This window comes from Bombyx mandarina, chromosome 22 (assembly GCF_030267445.1).
Source record: "Bombyx mandarina strain Sakado chromosome 22, ASM3026744v2".
Lineage (NCBI taxonomy): Eukaryota > Metazoa > Arthropoda > Insecta > Lepidoptera > Bombycidae > Bombyx > Bombyx mandarina.
The window spans coordinates 12,905,143-12,932,084 of NC_143228.1; the positions used below are offsets into that span (position 1 = coordinate 12,905,143).

General features: G+C 39.3%; 3 protein-coding genes across 9 annotated transcripts in view; 1 reads left to right on the top strand and 2 right to left on the bottom strand.

Moving 5' to 3' along the window:
* cno (adherens junction formation factor afadin) overlaps positions 1–3,142 on the top strand; it is a 75,369-nt gene extending 72,227 nt beyond the window's left edge. For all 6 annotated transcript variants that reach the window (XM_089736607.1, XM_089736608.1, XM_089736609.1 and 3 more), the window contains 3 exons: positions 158–273; positions 600–735; positions 1,332–3,142. In XM_089736607.1, coding sequence (XP_089592733.1) covers positions 158–273; positions 600–735; positions 1,332–1,376 — 297 coding nt within the window. In that variant the 3' untranslated portion in view covers positions 1,377–3,142. The remainder of the gene's footprint in view (positions 1–157; positions 274–599; positions 736–1,331) is intronic.
* The window catches only part of aux (cyclin-G-associated kinase), a 348,262-nt gene that overhangs the window by 146,885 nt on the left and 174,435 nt on the right, over positions 1–26,942 (bottom strand). The gene's annotated exons all lie outside the window — the stretch shown is intronic.
* Positions 4,991–26,942, bottom strand: part of LOC114240414 (Mitogen-activated protein kinase phosphatase 3) — a 35,010-nt gene continuing 13,058 nt past the window's right edge. Inside the window, exons 2-6 of one of the 2 annotated variants that reach the window (XM_089736624.1) lie at positions 24,249–24,339; positions 9,727–9,907; positions 8,660–8,798; positions 6,985–7,215; positions 4,991–6,898 (exon numbers count right to left, since the gene is read on the bottom strand). In XM_089736624.1, the coding sequence (XP_089592750.1) occupies positions 6,675–6,898; positions 6,985–7,215; positions 8,660–8,798; positions 9,727–9,907; positions 24,249–24,339 (866 nt within the window). In that variant the 3' untranslated portion in view covers positions 4,991–6,674. Of the gene's footprint in view, positions 6,899–6,979; positions 7,216–8,659; positions 8,799–9,726; positions 9,908–24,248; positions 24,340–26,942 lie in introns of both variants that reach the window. The other variant, XM_089736625.1, reaches the window with a different exon arrangement.

The window sequence follows — 26,942 nt, forward strand, 5'->3', positions numbered from 1 at the left end:
TGAATCATAAGTTTATTTATAAACATTTACACAAAATATTATTTTAATAACCTAAAAGTACATATTATAACACGCTTCGTCAGATCATAGAAACAGAGTTATCAGCAACATGCTTCGTCATTGTCATTGTTAATTGAATTATTTTATGTTTACGTAGCGGTTTATTGAAGAAGCGGAGTCCATGCTAGCGAGCCCGTCGTCGGCGGGCGTGTCGCCGAGCGCCGCGCCGCCCGCCCACACGCCCGGCGTCATCGGCGCGCAGGAGGTGTACAGGTCTCTAGTCCTTCTCTATACTCACCACCTTTATTTATTACGTTACTTTCATTATTTTGATATAAATAAATTTTCCAACATTTTTTGTGTGAAGTTTTCACACTATTACGTCAGACGGGCAAACGAGTTACGACTCAGCCGTTGTAACTATACCGAGACCTTAGAACTCGTATCTCAAGGTGGGTGGCGGCATTTACGTTGTAGATCTCTATGGCCTCCACCCATCTAAGCAATAAAAAAATACTACAAAAAATGTATAGGATTGTATATCTAGTAGCACTCCAAATAGGTATGCTTTTACAATATATTTAATATTACGCCCTCAGAGACCCCCGCGCCCGCCGCCTGGCGGAGCAGCAGGCGCGCAGCACGGCGCAGCCCATCCCGGAGCAGCTCTCCTTCAAGGAGAAGATGAAGATGTTCGCGCTCGAAGCCGGAGACGCCTCCACGCCCAAGGACAAGGTACACGCGCGCGTCCGTCGCTACTACGAGATTCGTCGTCAATTCTACTTTAAAACATCACAGAAATAAAAAAAAAGTGCTTGAAACTTTGAACTCTACAAATATTTTTTTTTATTCCTTATCTGAGTGGACGAGTTCACAGCCATAAATCATAAATCAGTAATGACATTGTCTATTTGGCAGATATAAACATATAAAATATGTGCACGCAATTCGCTCGACCAGTATTATTACGTTTTTTTATATATTTTTTATTGCTTAGATGGGTGTACGAGTTCACAGCCCACCTGGTGTTAAGTGGTTACCGGAGCCCATAGACATCTACAACGTAAATGCGCCACCCACCTTGAGATATAAGTTCTAAGGTCTCAAGTATAGTTACAACGCCTGCCCCACCCTTCAAACCGAAACGCGTTACTGCTTCACGGCAGCAATAGGTAGGGCGGTGGTACCTACCCGCGCGGACTTGCAAGAGGTCCTACGACCCGTGAAAATCTGGTAAAATTAAATTCTCTCACAGCAACTCCTAATTTTTGAGCAATAGTAAAATGTTTGTAATTTATAATCGTAACAAGAAAAATTTATTTCTGTCACAGGTCAAGATATCGCGCGCCCAACGGGACATAGACGCTGTACGTTGATGACCAGATACTACATACTACTTAATATCATGAACTATGTACCTAACAACCAACACGCCAATACATCTCGTATGATCCAGTACCAGTATTAAGAAGCACTTACGATTTTTGATAGAGCACGATTCACAAGTCCCGTACATTGTAGGGATTTATTTTTAGAAAATTTAACATATTTTATGAGTAGACATGAGTTTAACTTATAGAATAAATATGTACCCAAGTATGCCTTGATTGAACCTCAGCACCAATTTACAAGTAAATTAGAATAGACCCAATATATTTTATATTATGAAGACAATTTGATTGGATGTACACCGCGTCGCCTTAGCAGCTAGTGCAATGTTACGAGACATTTAAAAAGTATTGAATTTTTTTAATAAATTTGAATATTATATGATATAAAAATTTTATTATTGTTATTATTGAAGTAATTTCGTGGCACATCCGAATGGAATCTAATTATTTCGTGCGAAATTTTAAGTGCCATCGTAAATAGATAACGTGTTTCATTGTATTTGTTATATTAAGATTACCTTGGAGGACCAATATGGATAAAATATAATCAGAAGGTGCCGTCGCCTTGACCTGAATAATAATCATTAATTTCGATACCATACTGTGACTTCCCATGGCTCTTTTCAGAAACTTCGTTACATTCCAAAGAATGCCTAATCTATTTTTCTAACATTCCCTTCTATCATGACCGAGTACTTCTTTGTGTAAGACACTAATAATTGTATTAATTTCTATATTTACGATACAATAATATCTTTGTAACAAAAAGCAATACGATACTGTGAAAGATATAATGTTGAATATAAATTACATAAATTACTTAATTATAATTAGCACTTTTTGTGCCAAACTTGTATGTATACTCTACGGTTATTAATTATTTAAGTAATTCGCTTGTAGTGATTACACAAATTATAATGTCACAACACTATTTCGTAGTATTAGTATCTCGATGAATCATGTGTTTGAATCAATGAATCACTTTATTTTGTCTGCCTTAGCAGACAGCGTACTTACATTTTTTTTATTACGTCTATGGGACAATTTATTTCAAATTATACAAGTTTTATTTACTTTGACGAGTAATACTAAAAAATGTACTGTAATTTTCGATGTTAAATTATAATAATAAAAAAATAAGTCAGGTTTAGCCAGCCGAGTATCATATTCCAAGTTAAATTTTATTAAAATGCACATCACTTTATCCTAATGTAATTATCTATTTAAAAAAAATATCAAACTCGATTTATTGAACACAAAAGTATCACAATGTTATCTTTTCAGCTAAAATTACAGATAATCTCTGTATACTTATAGCGTTAATTTTATAAATTGCATGCAATAAACATTTCATTAGTCCGCAGCACCGATTAGATGTAAATAAAAATTAGTTCAATCATTTTTTATTAAGGTATTTTTACATGTGTTTTGTATATGTAAATTTTTTTATTTAAATATATCGAGAGTTTATAGACGATGGTAACGAGGCCTATTCGATATAGTTAGTCTAGTTTCTGGGAATTAATTATTAATATGTTCTCAGTATTCACCCAACGATAGTCAATTAGCAAAGATTGAGATTTATTTGTAGTACGGTGTGTTTTATTGAACAGCTAATTTGTACATAACTACACTGAGCGGCTCCTGTTCGTATTAAGAAATAATGGGAATAGTGGTTATTGACACCAATTACTGTTAAATAATTTACTATTGTATTTTATCTTCCTTATAATAAAGTATCGGTAAACATTTTCGATTTTTTATTTATATGCCTATTTGTTCTGTGTTCCACTTGATGTATTAATTACATAGCTATTTTCTTTAAAAAAAGATATACATATCAATATATTATGTTGTTGTGTAATGTTACTAAATGTTACCTTTGCAAAGACAACAGAGGCTGTTTGATATGTTGACACAGTTGAAACAGAGAAGCGACACTGACGGAGTGTTTATGTGCGTGTATTTCAGTATTTTGAATTCAGAGAACCCGCTCGATTAAGCCGATCACATTGTTTCAATTTTTAATACGCTTTTATTAGCTTCAGACGTATGTATGTTAGTATGTAACGATATCTTTGAACATGATTTTGACCCCCTTCAAAACGTCGGATTAACTCGAAATTTGGCATACTTATTATGGACTGATGACAATTAAATATTAAAAAAAAAATTAAATTCAACTAAAAATTGAAAAATAAATAATAGTTTAAAAAAACTAAAAAAATACGCTTTTATAGAAAATCCAACTATAAAGTTGAAAATAAATTTTACATTATTTAAATTTTGTACAATAATTTTTACTCTAGTTCTCCGGTTTATGGATATAAATGTTTGTGAAAATTCTAACAATGCGAAAATAAAAGTGATTCTAGTTATCACTTAAGTAACTTCGACTTAGACGATATAGATTGTTCACGACGTTCTAAAGAGAATAAATAGGTAATGATATTGCCTATTTGGCAGAAATAAACCTATAAAATATGTGCACGCAATTCACTCGACCAGTATTATTACGTTTACTTCCTGCTGGTACTAACTGGTGCTAGGGCGTCATGTAAGCCCGCACGTGTCGATACGACCACCCTACCTATTTCTGCCATGAAGCACTGATGCATTTCGATTTGAAGGGTGAGGAAGCCGTCGTAGTAAAATATAAGACTTAGAATGACTATCTCAAGATTCTCAAGTTGGGCGGTGACATTTACGTTGTTGATGTCTATGGGTTCTGGTAACCACCTAATACCGTGTGGGCCATGGATTCGTCCATCCATCTAGGCAAAAAAAAATATACTCATATATTTTATTTTCTCCGCCTCCTCCTCCTCGCATCGTTTCTTCCCATTTTTTTAAGGGGTCAGCCTTTATTTTTTCTACGAATTACTAACTATTAAGATAAACAAAACATCATTCAAGGGTGGGCAGAATAGTTTGTTCGTTATGTTCAAGTAGTTTTTTTTCGTCGATTCGATTATTCTAGCAGAACGTTTGTTCTCGGTTTGTCATATTATTTATTTGGACATCCTGTATTTAAATCGAGTTTTACAAAATATAATTATAGCAAATTCTTGTTGGCTTCTACAATTTCCATAGAGCTGTTTCTTGTCACCAGAATCCGATTCCTTTCGATCTCGAAAGCGTGGTTCTAGCGTATAAAAGTATAGAAGTATCGATACTTCTATACTTCAAGCGAGCATTAAAAACGCTACTTTCATATGACACCGAACCTATTCTCGAATGGCATCCAATGAATCATCACTTGCCTCAGATGGAACCCCGTGTGTTCACCTACCAGTCAGCGCGTTCGAATAGTTCCTTGGGTTATGAAATAAACTACGCTGACCGTGAAGTGTTGTTCGCGTTCATGAATTAAATTTTTAATTAATAGAAAAATAAAGGAAAAATCGTTATCATCTAATGTATGATAAACTTTTTGGTTCAAATGGCTCTTTCATGAATAATCTGGGGGTGTTGTATTTAAGCAGTAACAGTTTAGTTAAGCTCGACCATCTTAGTAATTTAATTATATAAGCGTGTCACATAATCGCGTACCTATGTGTCACTAAATTAATAAAATCATAAAAAATAAAACGAATAAATTCAGTTAACAGTGTTTATATTTTTTGTCTTGAGGTTAATGTGTGTGCCGCAGCCACATGTCTGTAGTAGGTACTTTACAAAGAATCACAAATACATGTAAAACATTTCCAGTTACATTTACATCAAATTAACAACTTCTACATTTCATTAAATATTTAATTAACTGTTTTTGTTACGGATTTTATGTCGAAGTTTACGGCCATTAATTATTTTGTGCATTACAATAATATAACATTCAATATAGAAATATAAGAACGTCAGTGCAAACACTGATTTAGAATAACTATATAACACATAGTCTATAATAGTTCTTCACATACATAATTTGTACACAAGATTTTTTTTCACCGATCCCTAGTATGCTATGCTAGTAAGCTTGGAATCTTTTCAATATCGAATTTAACATTGAAGGTTCTTATTTTTGGCTAAAGAAAAAAATGAAAATTATGAAAAACACTTAATTACTCTAACGCAAACATTGAATTAATATTTGGATGAAACCTTAAAAATAAATTGGCCTTCATCGTTAAGTAAGCTGAGTCTCTAGAGTAATTCTTATTCTACAACAAATGTACATTTCGCAACAATTCACTACTCTCTTGTAATAATAATTAATATACTTATTGTTAAAGCTTGCCACTTACTTACCTACTAAAAGATTTTGTGAATATTTGTCATTAATTTGATTTAGAAAAATATGTAAATTTCTTCATATTCATTTTATGATTTATAGATAACAATTCTAAAACAACATACGAACGTTAACGCCACTGAATTTGAAACCCGATTTATAATTAAACATTTTTACTATAAAATAATAATATATTGAACGCCAATAGTAAACCTGTTGAGGCGAAACTTCGTGATGCTGTGTTCACGTCACGCCAAGTGTCCGAACTACTTGTCTATAGGTACAAAGTGATCCGTATAAAAATAGTATCAAGATTGTCGCATCGTGATACAAATATGAAGATTAAACTATCAATAAATATGTAAATAACATTAAAAGATGAACTGTCCACATACGGTCTGGATTGATCGTTCTCATATTCGAGCGCGGGAAGGAGATTCCAGTGTTTTCATAGAAAAAATAAATACTCGGTCGACCTATAGACATTAAATAGGTTCTTCTTTGAGTCTCTCTTGTCGAATGTAAATTTAACATACTCTAATAGAATAAGTAATATCTTCAATACAAATGTAAATATATTTATGTGATGAATCGAAACTAGCTACGTTGTATTATCAATATATCACACGCACGTTCGCGCATTCGCTCTCATATAAAATACAATCTCACACGTAAACAACAATGGAAGAAGAATTAGAAGTCCTAAACGCATACCACATTGTCCACCGTACGTAATATTTGGTTTAAATGTGAACGTGGCACAGAGCAAGGCCGGCGCGGACCGCGCGACACGTCTGCGGTGCCTGACCTCTGGCGGCGAACCGTCGCAAACAGAAGTGTACAGTACATTGGAAGATTCATTCAGGAATGCATTCAACTTGTTATTTAATATCCTAAATATTAATTAAAACAACGATACTATTCAAAGAAACTTACAAAATTGACTTAACAAATACGTACAAAGTACACGTCACGACACCCTACAGTAACTGTTATCTTGCGACTAACAACACGAGACCGGACCCCCGGCGCGGTCCCCGGACTGCATCGGATCACTCTACGAGGGCGGATCGGATTGTCCGGGGCTGCGAGGGCGGCAGCGGCGGACAGGCGGAGAGGGCGAGGGCGGAGGCTGCGGACAGAAGAACTGTCATTGCGGGGTGTCCCGGGGCGCGCTCCAGCGGTCGAACTCGATGCCGGAGTCGGGCGACACGCCGTAGGGCACGGCGCCCCCCTCCCCGCGCGCGCGCCCGCCGCCCGCCGTCTCGTGCAGCACCTGCGGGCACACAGTCGCCTTAGCCGCGGCCCCGCGCCGTCACACGGGGAGCGCGGCGCGGGATCCCGTCGGAGCGCAGACCTTACTCAAGCTGGCGCTGTGCTCGTGCAGGCCGAGGTCGCGCTCGAACGAGTGCAGCTGCCGCATGAAGTGGAAGTTGGGCGCGATGTCCGTCTTGCGGCTGCGGACCAGCTCGAAGGCGTCGCGCAGGGACAGCCGGTGCCGCTGCATCAGGTACGCCAGCGTCACGGTCACGGAGCGGGACACGCCCGCCACGCAGTGCACCAGCACGCCGCACCGCGCAGACATCGCTTCCTCTGAAACATTCATAAATCAATTTATAAATAAAGAACTACACAGCTCTTATATTCCGAACAAACTTAATCAAACACGCAAAAACGTAAACTTCTTTACATGTGATGTCATTTCGGGGCAAAATAAAAAGCTTTTTTTTTTTTTATTGCTTAAATGGGTGGACGAGCTCATAGTCCACCTGGTGTTAAGTACTTAGTTACTTTACTAAGTAAGTACCTAGTTTAGTTACTGGAACCTATAGACATTTACAACGTAAATGCGCCACCCACCTTGAGATATAAGTTCTAAGATCTCAGTTTAGTTATAACGGCTGCCCCGCCCTTCAAGTCGAAACGCATTACTGCTTCACGGCAGAAATAGGCAAGGTGGTGATATCTACCGGTATGAACTCAAATGATGTCTACCACCAGTAATAATTCCACCATCAGTAATCTTATATTCCAAACAAACCTAAGCAAAAATCTAAACTTCTTTACATGTGACGTCATTTGGGGACAAAATACAAAAAAATTAGCTAACCATATACAACGATTAGTCACATATGACAACATCCCCAACACGGCACCATATGTCATGAAATCGAACTTTCAATGGTATTTAAGAATTGTGCAGTAAATTAGCTTTTATTTATTACATAAGTTAAATTAACCATCAATACTTCAATTATAAAAGTAATGATTATATTGATTGTTTTAATTTCATTAACATCCCATGTATTTATATTGCTTAGTACATAGTGTTCGATTACCTGCTGTACTTGCTACACGCGACCCCCGACGCAAACACATCTGTACTAATATTATAAAGAGGAAAGATTTGTTTGTTTGTTTGTTTCGAATAGGCTCCGAAACTACTGGACCGATTTGAAAAATTCTTTTTCCATTAGAAGCCGACATTGTCCCTGATGAACATAGGCTACTTTTTAAAATTTTGTTTTTTATTTTTTTTTTTTGGTTTCATGTGTGTTTTAATGTTTCCGAAGCGAAGCGAGGGCGGGTCGCTAGTTTTAAATAAAATAGCAGAGCAATCAATTCCCAACTGAATTATCTTTATAATTTATTATTTAATTTATCCAGAATGGTTTGGTCTTTACCACACTTGAAATACGTCACATTTTTTTTATTGTTTAGATGGGTGGACGAGCTGAGACCGCGCTGAGACGTGTTGAGACATCTACAACGTAAATGCACCACCCACCTTGAGATATAAGTTCTAAGGTCCCAGTATGGTTACAACAGCTGCCCCACCCTTCAAACCGAAACGCATTACAGCTTCACGGCAGAAATAGGCAGGGCGGTGATACCTACCCGTGCGGACTCACAAGAGGTCCTACCCAAGAGGAGGTCACGTTTTCTATTATACAATTTTATTTCCTATTAAATTCTAAAAAGTTTTTTTTTAATCTGTTTAATACGACTAACCAAAATAAATACAATGACTACTAACCGATGAATCTTATAGCCTGAGGGAAGTGCACCGCCAGGTTTTGGCTCCAGTGGTCCGCGATGGGAATCTTCAGATAGTTGATACCGCACCCCTCAGCTTCGAACGTGTTCGGCAGATCCGGTGTCACATTCAACACGTACTGTTTCCGGAAAACCAATCATAGTTGCATGTTAATAAAATATATTATCAAATATAATTCTAAGGTCTTCGTTTTTTACACCAAGGGTACCCCCCACCCCACCCTTTAAATCGAAACGCATTGCTGCTACTTGGCAGAAAATAGGCAGGGTGGTACATGACGTCCTACGCAAATTATATTATTGCGGGTTTGGTTTTTATTACACGATGTTATTCCTTCACCGTGGAAGTCAATCGTGAGCATTTGTTAAGTACGTATATCATTAGAAAAATTGGTACCCGCCTGCGGGATTCGAACACTGGTACATGCACTTGATACCAATGCACCGGACGTCTTATCCTTTAGACCACGACGACTTTAAATAAAATAAATAACAGTGCATAAGTCCCAGACGGTCATCGGGCGCCAAACTAGGATTCCCTGTACTATGGGAACCACAGACTGATTTACAAATTTAAATGCCTTAAATTGTAATTAAGCACCCAGACAAAACGAATGTTTGGTCGAAGTGGAGATCGAACCCACAACTATTGGCCCTGCAAACAGAGGCGATAACTAATGCTCCACTAATTCGGCCAATACGAGAACCTTACATGACAATAATTTTATTCTCTCTGACTCTATTTTCAAACTCAACTCTCCTACTGTTTCCGTGTTCTGATTTGCCAATCAAAAGTGCCATAAAAGAACTTGTGTCGACCTTACTTATGAGCTAAATGGAACGGGTATAAAATGTTTCATCAGTGTGTTTAGTGCGAGTTTTTTAAGGTTCTCGATAGCGTAAAAGTTAGCTCATATTTGTATGGAATGGGATTGCGTACGTTTGCCGCTAGGGGCGCTGTTTCTGCTGCATACAAAACTGGGTTAACTTTTACGTTATCGAGAACGTTAAGAAACTCGCACTAAGCACACAGAATAGAATAATCACCTTAATATTATGCCTGGCGAGAGCTTCGCAATCCTCGCTGTTGGTGGAGTTACCGAGGTACAGATTCGGCAGGATCTCGATAGGGAAGTCCTGTTGGACGTGGCTGTGCACCTCCTCGCACTCCGACGACGAGCCAGAGGACAAGGTCTCCTCGCAACCCGAACCCGAAATACGCAGCGACCTGAAGTGTCAAATATTCAAATCAATAACCGATCAACGGTCTCAATTCCCTAAATAAATATAAGTTGGTTTATAATAGCCGTACATTGTAAATATAAATCAATTCTCATCGCTGTGAATCCGAACTATAAATGAGTTTCTTTCGATTTAATCTCGCCTTTATTATTAATTCAATCTATTCTCAATTTGACCACAGACTATAAGCAATAAGAAAAGTTTGACAATAAACAAATAGTATGCCTGCGTCTGTGTGTCAAATTCATGGTAGTGTGTGTAATGATTTTTTTTATCGATTTAATGTACTTTTATGCATAATTTAAAAAAAAAAATTAACATTCTGCACTTTTTTACTGGTGGTAGGACCTCTTGTGAGTCCGCGCGGGTGAGTACCACCACCCTACCTATTTCTGCCGTGAAGCAGTAATGCGTTTCGGTTTGAAAGGTGGGGCAGCCGTTGTAACTATACTTGAGACCTTAGAACTTGTATCTCGAGGTGGGTGGCGCATTTACGTTGTGGATGTCTATGAGCTCCAGTAACCATTTAACACCAGGGGGGCTGTGAGCTCGTCCACCCATCAAAGCAATAAAAAAATCCTTCTCTATATTCTATATACAAGGATTATTGTAAAGTATTCGGAACCGGAGCAAGATTTATACATAAAAGTAGTTTTAAGTCCACGACGCGCGTAACTGATGATACTATATAGGTTTCTTTCGTTATAACAAAACAACATTCGAAGAGAGACAACGTAAAACGTCTACATTAATATTCGATCGATTGAGAATTAAAAATGTTAATTCCAAAACACGATTCTTGGTATTAACATATTTTTTTTATATACCGCTTAATGTAACTATTTTTGATTGAAAGTAAAATACGCACAAAATCTCTATAATAATATCGCCTACGCACTATGAATCCTACGTACAATCCTACGCATTAAATATTGATCAAATCCAGATAAGTAATTATTAGTAAGCTTAGAATTTACCCCCCCGGCTTTGCGACTTCGTGGAATTTGTATAGAGGTGGAGAAATTTACCATCATAATATATAAAAAAACATTTTTTTAAATTTTCCATAGTAAATAATTCATATCTAGTGACATCACCACAAAGTATAAAATAAAGTCGCTTTCTCTGTCCCTATATCCCTATGTATGCTTAAATCTTTAAAACTACGCAACGGATTTTGATGCGGTTTTTTTTAATAGATATAGTGATTGAAGAGGAAGGTTTATATGTATAATAACATCCATTAAATAGTGGAGAAATCAATAATAAATTACAGTTTCCGAAGCGAAGCGAGGGCGGGTCGCTAGTTTTTAATAAATAGTAATAAGGTCTTCTCTGGAATAGTCTATTTTCTATTGTGAGCTTGTTGTATTCGATTAATTTGAGAACACAAGGTCAATGTATGATCTACTCGGAATGTCACATCTATGGAAATTAAATGGAAATGTGACTTGAACCTACGAATTTATTCAAGTTCCATTTCCATCTTTGTAATAAATAGGCTGTTTCATTGTTTTGCTATTAATGTTAAGGCGAACGGTAGGTGTGCGGCAGGGTAAATACGGACGGGGGCGGGCATCGATCGTGGGCTGTGAATGGGGGAAGGGAATCTCCATTCACCTGCCCCCTGGCTCAATGGCCGCCCACGCGTACCCGCGCCCCGCTTCAGCGACGCCAACGCGTCTCCTCCCAACTCCCACGCGACACTTTTCTGAATTCGCTCTTTCAATCCGTCTCGTAGTCATTCAGTCTACTATTTTGAAAGCAATCAAATTAAGCGAGCCCGCCTCCCGTTTCATCGCGTCACCGTCAAACGTTGATCATGGATTCCACTCACGTTCCCCTGGTGATCTTTAAATGTTATAAATCTTCATTCAATTGAAAACTAAACTCATATTTTGTTTTCATCTGCAGAATCGATGTCGTCATCATGATCTATAATTATTTATTTTAACTGTTTAATTATTTATTACATAGAGACTGATTTTTATTAAAAAATAGATATTTGTATAGATACACAAATTCTTTTTATTTTGAGTAATCAAAATCAGTTCATTTTGGGTCATATGAGTAAAATTTTTATTTTTACAAATATTAATAATAATGTTGCTTATACATATCTAAGCACACGGAGATATTCCCAGAAGGACTACATACAAAGGATTTAATTTTAAAGTATAAGATGCTCGATGCGTTCGTACCAAGCGATGAGAATATGCTGTTAATCATTCTTTTGGTCAGTTTTCTAATGATATATTTACTTATAACACATATTCACATTTGAAAAAATATGATTTTCGTAATTACTGGTGGTGGTAGGGAGGAAGGAGTATTTATAAACCCTCACGGGCGCAATTTCTGCGGCGAAGCAGTTTTAGCGGTAGCCTTCATAGAATACAAGGTATTTGACAGATACCTGAATCTCGCTTCCGACATTTTCAAGATAAGCCAGCATATATACAAGTTCCGAACAACAACATTAGAATCGTTGGTCTACCGAGCAATATCACCTGGTGAAAGATCTTCCCTCTGTCGTTAAGCCTCCCACACAGTCATGGGTTCAGGTTTGGATTGGCGTAGTCGTTATGCCTCTATGCAATTGATTCTTTGATCTCATGTCTCCAGGGTTCATGGGTTGGCTATGAGTTCGATGACACTATGTAATATGCAATCCATAAATAAAAAAGTTTGTATGTTCGATTTTGTTTACTGTTAACGTTATGCCTGTTTCTGCCGCATCTTGCGTTTCGGTTTGACAGCTCTCTTAGAGCAAACCATTATCCCAATACCATTGAGACTTCCGACTACATTTCTCAAGGCAGGCAGTCACTTTCCTACGATATCTATGATTTCCGGTCAGCGTTTAACAAGAGGCGCGTCGAAAGCTACCCCAATAAAACAAAGCTTTTTCATTTCAACCTTTTTCTTCTTCTAAGATCGTCAGCAACGTCTCCTCGATTTACATAACTAAATTATAGTATATTTTATAAGTAAAGGCAACATTTATAAGTATATAGTTGTTTAACGTTATGTAACGATAAAAACCAGGTGAAAATATTATATAGTAGGTAGGGTCTCAGCTCAGCGATATGGCGGTACGTGGGTCGTGGAGCGTGGGTGCCGACCATCCAACACGTCCATTCAAGGGAGCTGCTCGCCCACGCAATCCGCCGTCGCACCGTCGACAGATCAGATAATGGCAACGACACTATTTACTTTTATTTTACAAAAACGTGTGGGAGGCCGGACTTCCATTATTACGTAACTTATTATACTCGATAATTGAAAAGCAGGTGTACGTGTAACGACACATTCGTTCGCCATCATTGTCGTGCGCTCATAAACGGGTTACAAAAGTGAGGGGGAGGGCGGGGCGAGGTCTTATTGAAATTCGTACACAGTACCATCACAAGTATTGTGCGCATTGTGTAAGCGATCGTGTCGAGTACTGGCGACCCGGCGCGCCAATACGATTCCTATATGATAGATGAAGGTAGATGCGTGGCGTACGCCGGAAGCCGTCGGTGCCGTGACACGGTCGACCGTGTTATTAATGAACGATTGTACTGCCCTCGTTCTACGAAAGCGTTTACCCTGACTGAATCGTATAGACGCTGAGGGTCGGCGTATTAGACGAATCGAGAGGGCACTCGTTAACCGGTCGGTTAAGCTATGTCGCAGTAGCGAGCCGGTGCGTGTGGGCGTGCAAGTGCGTGCGGTGCGCTGGCGCATAGGAATGCGGCTCGACCTACCCGCTGCCAATGACCGCCTGCAGGGGACGCTTTTTTTAATGCCCCACTCGCCAGTCTTCATCCTGTCAGGACTTTAAATCGCTCTTTCGTATTATAAAAAGATTGAAACACTCGCTCATAATCAACGACCGAAGTCACGTTGCATGATTTTGCTAGTATTATCTATATATTAATACGTGAAGTAAAAACTTTGAATCCCTTTTTACGAAAAATTGTGCGGACGAAGCAGTAGGAAATTTCTCACACTTATAGATAATATAGAGAAGAAGCTCAGAAAGCTCTTTTTTTTTAATTATGCCTAAAAAATACAACAAATATAAAATAAAATAAAAACATTACACACACTACCATGTATTTGACACACGCATGCATACTGTTTGTTTATTGTCAAACTTTTCTTATTGCTTATAGTCTGTGGTCAAATTGAGAATAGATTAAATACCTATTGTTTGTCGTTAATATTATTTTCCTGTGATTATAGAATTTGACAATAGAATCATAATAATGTGCAAACTTATAATTTATATTAATTAAAGTCGAATTTCGACTACTGCGGGACCACTAGTAAACATTTATTATGTGAACGTAAGATACAGATATATACATTTTAGTAATCGTGCCGAGGTCGCGTCCATACTCTACGCCAACCTACACTGCATTGCTTGCTGTTTACCTAAAAAGTACTACATTAGCCTTAACAAAAACAAAAAACCGGTTACAATATATTCTCGTTGATATTGGTAGTTGTTTTTGAATGAATGCAAAACAGCACAGTACTGCAAAAATTCGTGGGTCTAATCTTGCAACGTATCTCGTGGCTATTCAAGTAATAATTTGACTTATTTGGTTTGAAATACACGTGAACACAGTTAAACCTTTTTTTAGAATATGCCTTACATTTTAAATGACCGTCTGGTAATCCAGCTAAAAACTGTTTCTCAAAGAAACTGATTAGACAACTCGATATTTTTATTATATATTTCCGATAAATAAAATAATGAGAGAGAAAACATAGCGCGTTCTATCCTTTGTTTGGTCATCACGCTTTTTTCAAAAAACACACATATGGTGTTTTCGGCCGTGGCCGTCTGTGTATTTATTAATTCGTGAATCAACTCGCAATTCAAACAGTGGCTTTACGTCAGAAGAGTGACGTCACCACAACGATAGCCTAACGCGTTCGGCGCGACCAGGATCCATGATGTTTCATCATTCGACCTCCCGTCGCATCATCGCTCACTTTTAATTAAACTCCGTGTTGTAGGTCTACGGGAGAAATGTTAAACATTAAAGTAAAATCATTTTTAAGAAGAAACAAATGACAAACAGAACGCAGCTTGAGGAATTTTTTGAATTGAACATCTTTTTTCGCCTTCGCCAAATCAGGATCAAGGTTACGGCGAGTGAAGTAGTAGGCGCTTTCGTAATAAGTTGAGCATACCTACCGAACGGACTAGTTAACTAGATTGTGTCTGCTTTGTAAACCTATGACGTCAGGTAGTATTGACGTCGGCAACGACATCGAGGTTGGCAGATTTGTTGCTCACATCGCGTATTCATACTTCACATGTTCAATCTAGTGAAAATAATATGTATGAACACAGAGCAACAGGAAAACGAATTAAAAAATTTACAATTTTAATAATGGGCACGAGCTCAGCTGAATAGGTGGAATTGACGTAAATTGTGAATGACATAAAAAGCAATAGGTAGGTACTTTAAAAAAAAACTTGTAAATGTTTTGGATTATTTGTTTATGTAGACCGATGAGAAGCAATAAACAAACCAGTTGTCCGGGTAATATTGTTATTCGAATTTGATATAATTCAGTTTAGAGATCTGTTGGTTGGGAGCCCACACAGTCGCAGGGATAGAGAGAGAACGGGGCGCCAATGGCGGTACGCGACGACGGCGGTTGAACGTGGGCGAGATTGCTTTGATATCATAAATTTGAATGCTCCTATTTATAGCCGAGAACGGAAACCGTTTCGTGAAAGGGAATATTACGCCAAGACAGGCACGTGGGCGCGAAACAGTCACCGCCTATAGGAGCCGCGCTCCGAAAATTTTCGCTGTAACAATTTTGACCTTTAAACATTATTATTTAGTTCAGCCCACGCGTTACGGGAGTCACAAAAGGTCTGGATATAAATAAACCTAATCTTAATAGCGTCATATTTCGTTTTTTAAATATAACTGTCAAGGGTGTTTCATAATGACGACGGTACTGTTGTATAAAATAGTAAGGTCTAACCTCTTTTGTAATGGAATCAAGCACTAAATAAGCACTGTTGGTACGTAACATTTTAAGTAATGCCACTAGAAATTCCAATACTATGTGAGTTTAATCACCGTTTTCGAATGATGTAGCTAAATTACCAAATTATAGTTCGGAATAAGTAACCGAAAATTTTTCACTTTAATTTGACAAATAATAGACTTCTTTTTAATCAAAGCTATTTCAGCTTATCATATTAGAAAATCCTTTGTTACGACTAACAGCAAATAATTATAAGTTTATTATTCATCAACGGCCCTGGCCCCTTTATGGTCTGAATTCGTTTTTTTAAACAATCTATTTTGGTTCCATCTTCCAATCTTCCCAAAAGTTGGACTGTTGGTAAAGTTTTATACGAGAAAGGGGTATGATCCACATCAGGGCGTGACAGGACAGGGCGTTGTCCAGTTACCAATGAATAAAATCTAATATTTAGACTGGCTAAATCTACTAACAACATCTACATATTACAAGCTGATTACATACCCAAATACAATAATCTACATACAAACATACTTCAGTAATAAATTATATTATGATTGTGTAAATAGAATTTCGAATAGTCTGTTCGCAAACTAAGCCAATGTGTGCTAAATTTTACACATTGAACAAAACTTCATCATAAAAATAAACCGAATTATCATTTACAAACAATTACGAATTAAACTATCGAACTAGTGTTTCGAGATTATTTCTTTTTTTATTGAATTTTATATTTCGTTTGACTCTAGCTCTCAAAAGTAACACCCACCTCGGGCGCATAGCAAGTGGGGTAGGCAGAAGATTGGCAATATCCCTGGCATTGCTGACAGTCATGAGCGGCTGTAACTACTCACCATCTGGTAAACTCTGGTAGACCGTATGCTGTTACCAAGGCACAAAAAAACATCACAAAGAATTTGGTTAAACAGCCAATTTGACACGCTAATTTCAATGTTACGTAAAAGTCTATATGTGAGGGTATATTCTATTTCAAATCGCGATGAGGCAGCCGCGTTGATGAAATAAGTAATCATTCAATGATTCATGCATTCACGAACGCATTTCATACGTAGTTCACATTCAGAAGAAATCAACTAACAGAACACACGTAATGTACAATGTAACAAGTCATCAACGTACCGTCATCAAGGAAATGGCACATCTAATATTTATATACTAGCTGACCCGGCAGACATCGTAGTGCTTCAATCGATAAATAAAAGACCTAAACTTTTGTATTAAATAAACTTAAAACAAACAAAAGGAATCCGTCCGACGGGGGACACATCAAAGGAAAATGAAAATTGTTATTTTTATTTCATTCCGAGCATTTTCATAATATTCATCTACCTTTTAAACCTTCTTTGGACTTCCACAAATAATTCAAGGCCAAAATTAGCCAAATCGGTCCAGAACCGCAATTCATTTTTATATATATAGATAAAAGATAGATAGATAGATTAAGCTAAAGAAAAACTGTTTATTAGTGAATGGCGGAACGTTCGACGTTAGCGCGGCCGCTGCATGAATGGATCCCACTACTCCATTGAACGTAATGCTTCGCTCTCGCCGTTCCTATTGCAACGTCAATTACGTGCTTAGGTAACTGCACCCCGGTGAGCTCAACGACACTCGCCAATGAAAATAATGAATGGATTTATTAGCTAACAACTTTTTACGAGTCGATTGCAATGCGTCAGTCAGGTGGGTGCTGACGAGAGGTGACGCAACGCCTTCACTTCAAACGAATTAAGACTACGTCGAGTGAACTAGATCGAACAGATTATTATTATGTTGGCGGAAATAACACGACGAAAGTTTTTTATTATTTTATTGCTTAGATGGGTGGACGAGCTCACAGTCAACCTGGTGTTAAGTGGTTACTGGAGCCCATAGACATCTACAACGTAAAATGCGCCACCCACCTTGAGATATAGGTTCTAAGGTCTCAGTATAATTACAACGGTTGCCCCGCCCTTCAAACCGAAACGCATTACTGCTTCACGGCTGAAATAGGTAGAGTGGTGGTACCTACCCGCGCGGACTCACAAGAGGTCCTAACACCAATAATTACGCAAATTATAATTTTGCGGGTTTGACTTTTATTGCACGACGTCATTCCTTCACCGTGGAAATCAATCGTGAACATTTGTTGAGTACGTATTTCATTAGAAAAATTGGTACCCACCTGAGATTCGAACACCGGTGCATCGCTCAACACGAATGCACCGGACGTCTTATCCTTTAGGCCACAACGACTTCAAAGTGACGAACTTGAAACTAAAGCGATTGTTGTGTTTCATTATGCGCAGGTAGGTGAATATGACGGCCGGTACATTTCCACTTATGTCAATGACTAAGTTTTAGACATAGCGTGCAAACGTGCCTTATTAGCGTCGTTGTACTAATCAACGTCGTTCTATGCGAACGCACAAGCTCAATGAGCATAGAATATTTTAATTTTCACTATTAAACTATGCTCTTTTGACATTATTTATGAGAAAAATACTGGTGATACATACCAAATGATTCGGCATATTCACTCAATTTCGAATATTTTTGGAAATTGTACACTTTTAATGTGAAGAGACCCTTTGTCTATTTCTGTCGTGTAGCAGTAATACGTTTCGGTTTGAAGGGTGGGGCAGCCGTTGTAACTATACTGAGGTCTTAGAACTTAAAGGTGGTAAACCCACTCAAGGTGGGTGGCGCATTTACGTTGTAGATGTCTATGGGCTCCACTAACCACTTAACAACAGGTGGGCTGTGAGCTCGTCCATCCATGTAAGCAGTAAAAAAAAGACAACTGAATTTAAATTGGATTCGTTGGACAGCAAGAGGCTGGTGTTGTGTCGAACAAAGAGTACGCGTAGATACGGATATACAGCACACGCGCGTGCCGGCAGTTAGGAAGCTGTGTGTGATGATGACTAACGCGCTCCGTCATCACTGTCGATACCGAGAATCAGTTTATTTATTCGATTGGTTCTGCTCTCTGGACTCGACCCACGCTCTGAGCAAATAATCAACCGTTCGCTCCACGAGATTCATGGTGTAAATTCCCAGAAAGCGGCATCTTTATATATCGTATAATTTTCCATGGCCAGACTTCTGAGATACGAACAGATGAGACTAGACTAAGTTAGTTGGTAAAATTTCTGTTGGTGATGGTATTGTGGGCTCGCATGAATACATAACACCACCCTGGCACATGAGATGTCTAATGGCACCAGCAATCGCTTAGCATGAGGCGGCCTTGAAACTAGAGCAGTAATAAATAATTTCTAGGCAGCGGCTTGGCTCTGCCCCTGGCATTGCTGAAATCCATGGGCGACGGTAACCACTCACCATCAGGTGGGCCGTATGCTCGTCTGCCTACAAAGGCAATAAAAAAATAATTAAAAAAAAACACCACCTACCCTAAGCATTCTACTTTGTAAATTTCGAATTATCAAACACTTTCGATAACAATACGGACAAAAAAATTATAGATTATAGATATAAATAGTATAGATATAGATTTTTTTAAATCAACAACATTGTCGATTCGCTCAACCGTTTATACTATTCTATTCGAATAACATAGGAGGCCGTCAGCGCAAAAATGGCCTAACCCACAATTTTTCATATTCGTACTTATATATTGCAATTTATTTAAAACATAATCAATGTTGATTGAAAACCGGCCTATCACCAGTTTCACCCATAGATAACAGATTGTAAACATTATTTTTGCGCGTATTATTATAGCTTACGAAGCAGTTTAAAAGTGAATTCAAACCTTATTATTATAATTTTTTTGTTTATTGCACTTGTAGGCAGACGAGCATACGGCCCACCTGATGGTGAGTGGTTACCGTCGCCCATGGACTTCAGCAATGCCAGGGGCAGAGCCAAGCCGCTGCCTACCGTTAAATAATAGTATGATAAGCTTAGGCCACTTTCCTTTTGAAATTTCCTTTTGAAATTTCCCACACTTATAGAGAATAAAGAGAAGGAGTGCCGAATGGTAATATTTTTTATTATTATGCATTAAAAATACATTAAATCAATAAAGAAAACATTACACACAATACGCAATATTTGACGCACTTTTTTTTTTTTTTTTTTTTTTCCTACCTATGCTGATAGCCTTGAGAGGCTATTTCAGCGTACCCTAGCTTGTGTAGGTGAGCTCGCGGGGCTCAAACCGGAGAATTGCTAACACCGCCCTAGCAAGAGCAGTGCTTCGCAGAATCTACCACCGGATCGGAAGCGCGACCCACTGAGAAGATCCGGCGAGAAACTCAGTGGGCTGTGTCTGTGGGTTAATTCGCTCGTCGAGCCCTTCGTCGCAAGCGACGGGTTCGGCGAGGACGGTGACCGGTGCTTGTATTGCCTAAAAGCACCGTTAATGGATCAGGAGGATCCGTGATGACGTGCTTTGGGCGACGTCGACGGTTTACCAAACGGTCTACAGGATCGGGTATGTAGTTTCCGGCGGCCACGACAAGAGGGTTCTCATGTCGTGCCGCCTTCTCAAAGTGGCGCAGCGATGCCGACTGTAGATACTTACTGACGGGGTCGAGCTCCAGGTCATCGTGGAGGTCCACGTTCCTCTGGAACCATGGTGCTCCGACGGCTATCCTGCAGAATCGGGATTGTATAACCTGAAGGGGTTTCAAGTTGGTGCGGGCCGCGTGAGCGAACACTACGCTTGCATACGTCATGACGGGGCGTATGCAAGTTTTGTAGAGGGTTACCTTATTACGGAGGGACAGTTTGCTTCGTCTACAAAGCATTGGGTAGAGTCGTCCTAGTATAAACGCGGCGCGATCGCGTACCGTTTTTACGTGGGGACGGAATGTCATCCCTCTGTCGAGGGTGACGCCTAGGTATTTGACCTTCGGGGCCCACGGTATGGGCTGGTCAAAGAGAGTGATGGGGCTAACGGCGGAGGTGTTTACGCGCCTATTGGGGAGTGGGGTGCTCGAAGTGGTATTCGGAGGGCGACCCCTTTTGAATAGCACCGCTGTGCTTTTCGTGGGGTTAATGTCTATTCGCCACTTCCGGAACCACTGTCCCATGGTGGTTACTGCGGTCTGGAGTCGCCGATGAAGCAACGACATCTTCCTACACGAGTAGTAGATAGCCGTGTCATCGGCGAAGAGCGCTAAATGGGTCTCCGGAGACCGGGGTATATCGTTGATATACAAACTAAATAGTAACGGGGAGAGTGCGGAGCCTTGCGGGACTCCGGCAGTCAGATGACGGGGACGAGAACGAGTTCCCTCTACTCGATATCGAAACGAACGGTTCGACAAGAAGTCTCGTATGATGAGCACGAGTCTGTCTGGCACTCCCATGTTGTACAGTTTGTAGATCAAACCGTTGTGCCAGACTTTGTCGAACGCCTTCGCTACATCGAAGAAGAGGGCGCCGGTCGGGATTTGTTTACGCCTATTTAGCCCTATTAAGATGTGCTCCGTGAGGCGGTGCACTTGTTGTACGCACGAGTGTTTGGCGCGGAATCCAAACTGCTCGTCTATTAGAATTTTATTCGCGGTAACGAAGTCCCAGAGGCGTTTCCGAAGGAGCCGTTCGTAAATTTTGCCTATCGCTGGGAGGAGACTGATCGGTCGGTAACTAGTGGTTTCATTATTCGGTTTGCCCGGCTTGTGTATACCGATAACGTCTGCTTCTTTCCATACCGCCGGAAAGATGCAGTGCGTCATAGCGGCATTTAAGATGGTAGCCAACATTGTTATCAGTTGGACTGGTAAGAGTTTTAACGCGCGGTTGCGGATGCCGTCGGAGCCGGGTGCCTTCTTAGGTTGAAGGTTGTCTATTACTTCTCTAACTTCGTCAGAGGTAATGGGGGGTAACGCGTCCGAGGGTGGCAGGGAAGCTCTGCGCTCGACCTCCCTGTCGACTGCCTCGGTGTGTTCGGGGTCCGCGTATTGAGTGCTGGTGGTGCACTGCTCTTGCAGTGCATCGGCCAGCAACTCTGCCTTGTCATCGTCATCGAAAGCCGGTGGTTGGCCTGAAGGGCGTACGAGAGGAGGCATAGTAGCGGTAGTTTCGGACTTGAGAGTCCTTGCTAGTCGCCAGTATGCTTGATGAGAGGGCGCGAGTCCTTCTAAGTAACTATCCCAATTCTCATTTCGGGCGTCGCTTAGGCGAGATTTTACATCCCGCTGTAGACGACGCATCCGAATCCGGTTTGAGTGCGTGGGAAGTTGATCGTAGGCCCGGATTGCCGCGTTTCTAACTCTTAGGAGGTTCCTAAGTTCGGGGGACAGTCTGATGCGGTGGAAGCTATCCTCCACATCGACTTCTTTTGAGGATCTTATGATCGCGGAAGAGATGTGATCCGTGATGATGTTTATGGATTCGACTGTGTCCTCGGGGGATGGAGTTGAATCCGGGCCGCAGGGGAGGATTGGTGGAGCGGCATCGGCTAAGCATTTGCCCAGCTTCTTCCAGTCCACCATGGTCCTCGTAGCTGTGACTGGGTTGTGGGGGCGACCGAGCTGCATAACGACAGGTCGGTGGTCTGAGTCGAGCTCTGACATTGCTTCGATGGAACGCAAGCGCAGAGTTACGTTCCTCAGCAGTGCCAGGTCTATAGTGCTCGGACGGAGCGCGATGTTATACGGATAACATGTTGGAGTTGGGGGACCGACTACTTCAAAGGTAAGGTCGTCTATAAACGCGTCGAGACGCCTACCGTTTATGTTTGAACTGTGGCAGTTCCACCTAGTGTGGTGGCAATTTAAATCGCCTGCCAGGATGACGGAGTCTCCCATGCCGAACAGTGACTCGATGTCACTGCTCAGAAGGGGCTTGTCCGGGGGGAGATAGACGGATGCGATGACGATCGGCTGGTGTCCCGTCAGCGAGATACGGCACACTGACGCCTCGATATGTGAGAGCGAGGGGGTATCGAGAGGGACAACGTGCAGGGCCCGCCTATAGTAAATGGCAGTCCCGCCTTTGGAGGCGGTGAGTCTGTCATTCCTAACCATGACTTTGACGCACACACGCATGCATACTATTTATTTATTGTCAAACTTTTTTTTCTTGACGTCTGTCAAATTGAGAATAGATTAAATATTCTTGGCTGAGCTTTTGCTCGCCCACCTGTCCTGGTGAAATTGGAAAGGCCTTCGGGCCACCAGTAAACTTTCAATCATAAAAAAAAAAAAAAGATTAAATATTGTTTATCTTTATTAATATTTTTCTATAGTGTAGTCTTGGCTAAATCTGTGATTATAGAAGTATAAAAGTCTTTAACAACAGAATCATAATAGTGTACAAATTTATATTTCAATTAATTATAGTCGAATTTCGACTACCAGGGCATCACTAGTTTTATTAAGCAAGCGTCACGCCTGTGGAGACGTGCTGGTACCTACACAGTTTCAAGGCCGCATCAATTTCTAACAGAACGAAATCCACTTGGGACCGGTTAGCGAGAAAGCTAAAACCCATCCACGGTTTGATTTGACTGGAGTTCTTCGCCCACAGAATTTCAGCCACAATCAATGAAAACCTCTCACGGGCGTGAAATCGGATTCACACGATTGCAAAGGTTGTATGTTACCACCTCCGCTCAATCAATTGAAAAAAAAAAAAACTACTTCGTACATGAGATCAGTTTTTAATTAAAAATCTATTGTATTTACCGCGGGTTTCGTAAAAAGAAAATAATTATCATGACGAAAATTGAAACTCAGTTAAGTGTGGATGGTGTTTTGGACACGTTTCACGAGCTTAACATAAGATATCTCTTGAATATTAATAATGTATATTGATTATTAGACATGAATTGGTTCTAAAGCCCATAGTAGCTATAGTAAACTAATAAATTGTATAGTGTCGAATTGGTTACAGTTCAGTGACGGTAGATGGCGCGGTGATTGGAACGGAAGGCCAATCAACGCTAATCGTTAACGTGTCGCTCTCAAAATGGCGATAGTTGAAAATTTATATCTGATAATTAACTAAATATTATTAACGCAAACTAGTGCATGTTTTTTTCCTCTAAATCCGACCGACACAATGTTTATTTCGAAGGTGACCTGCGTTTTATTTCGTTAAATATGGAGGTAGGTGCTACTGTCTATACTATAGTTCGTGTTTGTTAAGTAATACACGTTAAATAAGTTGATAAAAGTGAGATTATGTTCTATTTCCATATAAGCGAAACTCATAACAATAGCGAACAAAGATAACAGAATGAAAATTGATTTGTGGTTATCTACCGTGTTTGACGTATTAAAACATTTACAGTGCAAACGAAAATGTGCCTTGTTGCACGTATTTGTACGTACCGTAATCCCATTAGCGGCAGGTGGGGTACATGTTGGGCGCCAGCTTCGCTGCACCATTCGGGGTATGCGCGACGGAAGTCATCGAAGTCACCTGTTAATGAAATGTTTTTATGTTAAATTAAATTTGGTTTTTACAGCGCGTTCTTGGGTCTGTGCGATGTTATTTACGCTCTCAATCAAGGTGACGCACGGTATAAGCTGGACGTGATTTTTTTTTCCTCCTTAAAATACTTTAATTGTATATGTATGAAGAATATTGGCAGCTAAGAGAAGCTTTATCTTTGGGCAGCGAAGAATAAACAAAAAAAACATACACATTTTAATCGGAATGTTTCGCGAATGACCATAATAAACGTAAACAGTCTCCGATCACATTATTACGTCGATCGCAGAGATCAAAAAACAACTTCTAAAACACGTTACGTGCTCGCAATGGAAAAATCGGCAGCTATTGGTATTGTAATTACTAAACACGTGATAACGACCGAAGTAAATTCACGTAAGCTCGGGCCGCTAATTCGAACCAAGTACGTACGGTCCATTCACTGTTACATTGCATGCGCTTCATTGATATTTTTTACATTCAATGGAATAGTCTGTTTGAACTGTAGCGGAATAGTAATGAGCGAAACCGAGACTATTGTTTTCCAACAATTGCTTTTAACGTTTGTTCTGTCAATGTTCGCGAGTGTTTTTACTAAAACTAGAGTAGTCGAAATTCGACTATAATTAATTGGAATTATATGTTTGTACACTATTATGATTATATTTTGTACTTCTATAATTACAAATTTCGCCAAAACTACACTATGAAAAATATTAACAAAGACAAACAATATTTAATCTATTCTCAATTTGACCACAGACGTCAAGAACAAAAGTTTGACAATAAATAGTATGCATGCGTGTGTGCGTCAAATACATTGCCATGGTATGTAGTGTGTGTAATGTTTTCTTTATTGATTTAATGTATCTTTTATGGATTATTTAAAAAAAAGATTAGCATTATGATTTCTTCTCTATATTCTCTATAAGTGTGGAAAATTTCATACTCCTCCGTGCGCGCAATTTTCGTAAAAAGGGATACAAAGTTATTGTTTCACGTATTAATATATAGATATCGCATGTCTTCTTATTTGTGTATATTGTGCGAGCGCCTTCCGCTAGCTATTAGTTTTTATGAAGGAAGGAGTACTGGTGGCCCGAAGGCTTTTCCAGTTTCACCAGGACAGGTGGGCGAGTAAAAGCTCAGCCAGGACGTATGGGATTTACTAACAACTACCTGAGCGCTTCCAAAGGATACCTGGCAACTCAAGGACAACTGCTTCGCGAATGAATCTGCTACCGGATCGGAATCAAACGTAGCTATTGGTATATCGCTTACAGAAACATGCACAACGAAACAAATTTAGCCTCCAACTAGTGCAAAAAATACTGCAAATAAACCTACAATGATTTACAAATATTGTTTTATGTAGGCTATTATGAACTTGGTAGTTTATAGATATATCGATGGTTTATAGATTCCGGATTCACTTTTCTCATAAAAGGAACCCCGTGAACTGTGTAAGCTCATAAAATTGTAGTGTAGAACAAATTGAATGCAATAGTTATACGCTGAAGTACGATAAATATGTTGTCTACTTTCATGAATAACGTCTAGCATTGTTAATAATATGAATAAGAAAGAACCGTGTTCCTTTATGGTATGCATAATTTTTCCTTGAGTACCTCGTATAACTTGAGATTGATATCTGCGCATTCATCATCATTCGTTGACCGTTTATTCACGATTCAGGGGATTCGATCGCGGAATGCACTACCGGCTGCGATCAGAAATGCGCCAACATTAAACTGCTTTAAAAGAATGATGAAGGAACATTATTCATTCTGCTTAGGGCCGTTTGTTTGTATACGTTTCACATTTTTGTTAAGAAGAAGAATTGACTGGTTTCGAAGTGAATTAAAGTAAACTAGTGGTCCAGCATTAGTCGAAATTCGACTATAATTAATTGAAATTATAAGTTATGTTTCAAGCGCACGTCAAGTGAAGACTCGAAAACAGGCCAATTGGGACGTTTCGTCTTTAGTCGCGTCTAAACAAATGCAATAATAATATAACAAGTGCAATCGTTCCAATTATAGCTATCTTTTTTACTCACGCGCTTATCCCATCTTTTGTACTTTTCATTAATGCTACTTGTCAACATATTGTGTGTGCACTATATCGGTAGGTATGTAGATATATATGGCGCGATCAGATTTGAAGAGTCAGTTACTATGAAGATAACATATCTGTTGTATAAAAAATCATTGGTTTGAACGTTATTATGGTTCTATTGTCAAAGACTATTCTACTTCTATAATCACAGATTTCGCCAAGACTACACTATAGACAAATAAACAATGTTAACCTATTCTCAATTTGATCACAGACTAACAGAGCAACAAAAGTTTGACAATAAACATAGAGTATTCATATGCGTGTGTGTCAAATATATGGTAGTGTGTGTAACGTTTTTTTTATTGATTTAATGTATTATTAATGCATAATTTAAAAAAAATACCATTCGGCACTCCTTCGCTATATTCTCTATAAGTGTGGGAAATTTCATACTCCTCCGTCCGCGCAATTTTTGTAAAAAGGGGTACAATGTTTTTGCTTCACGTATTAATATATAGATTATCTCTTTT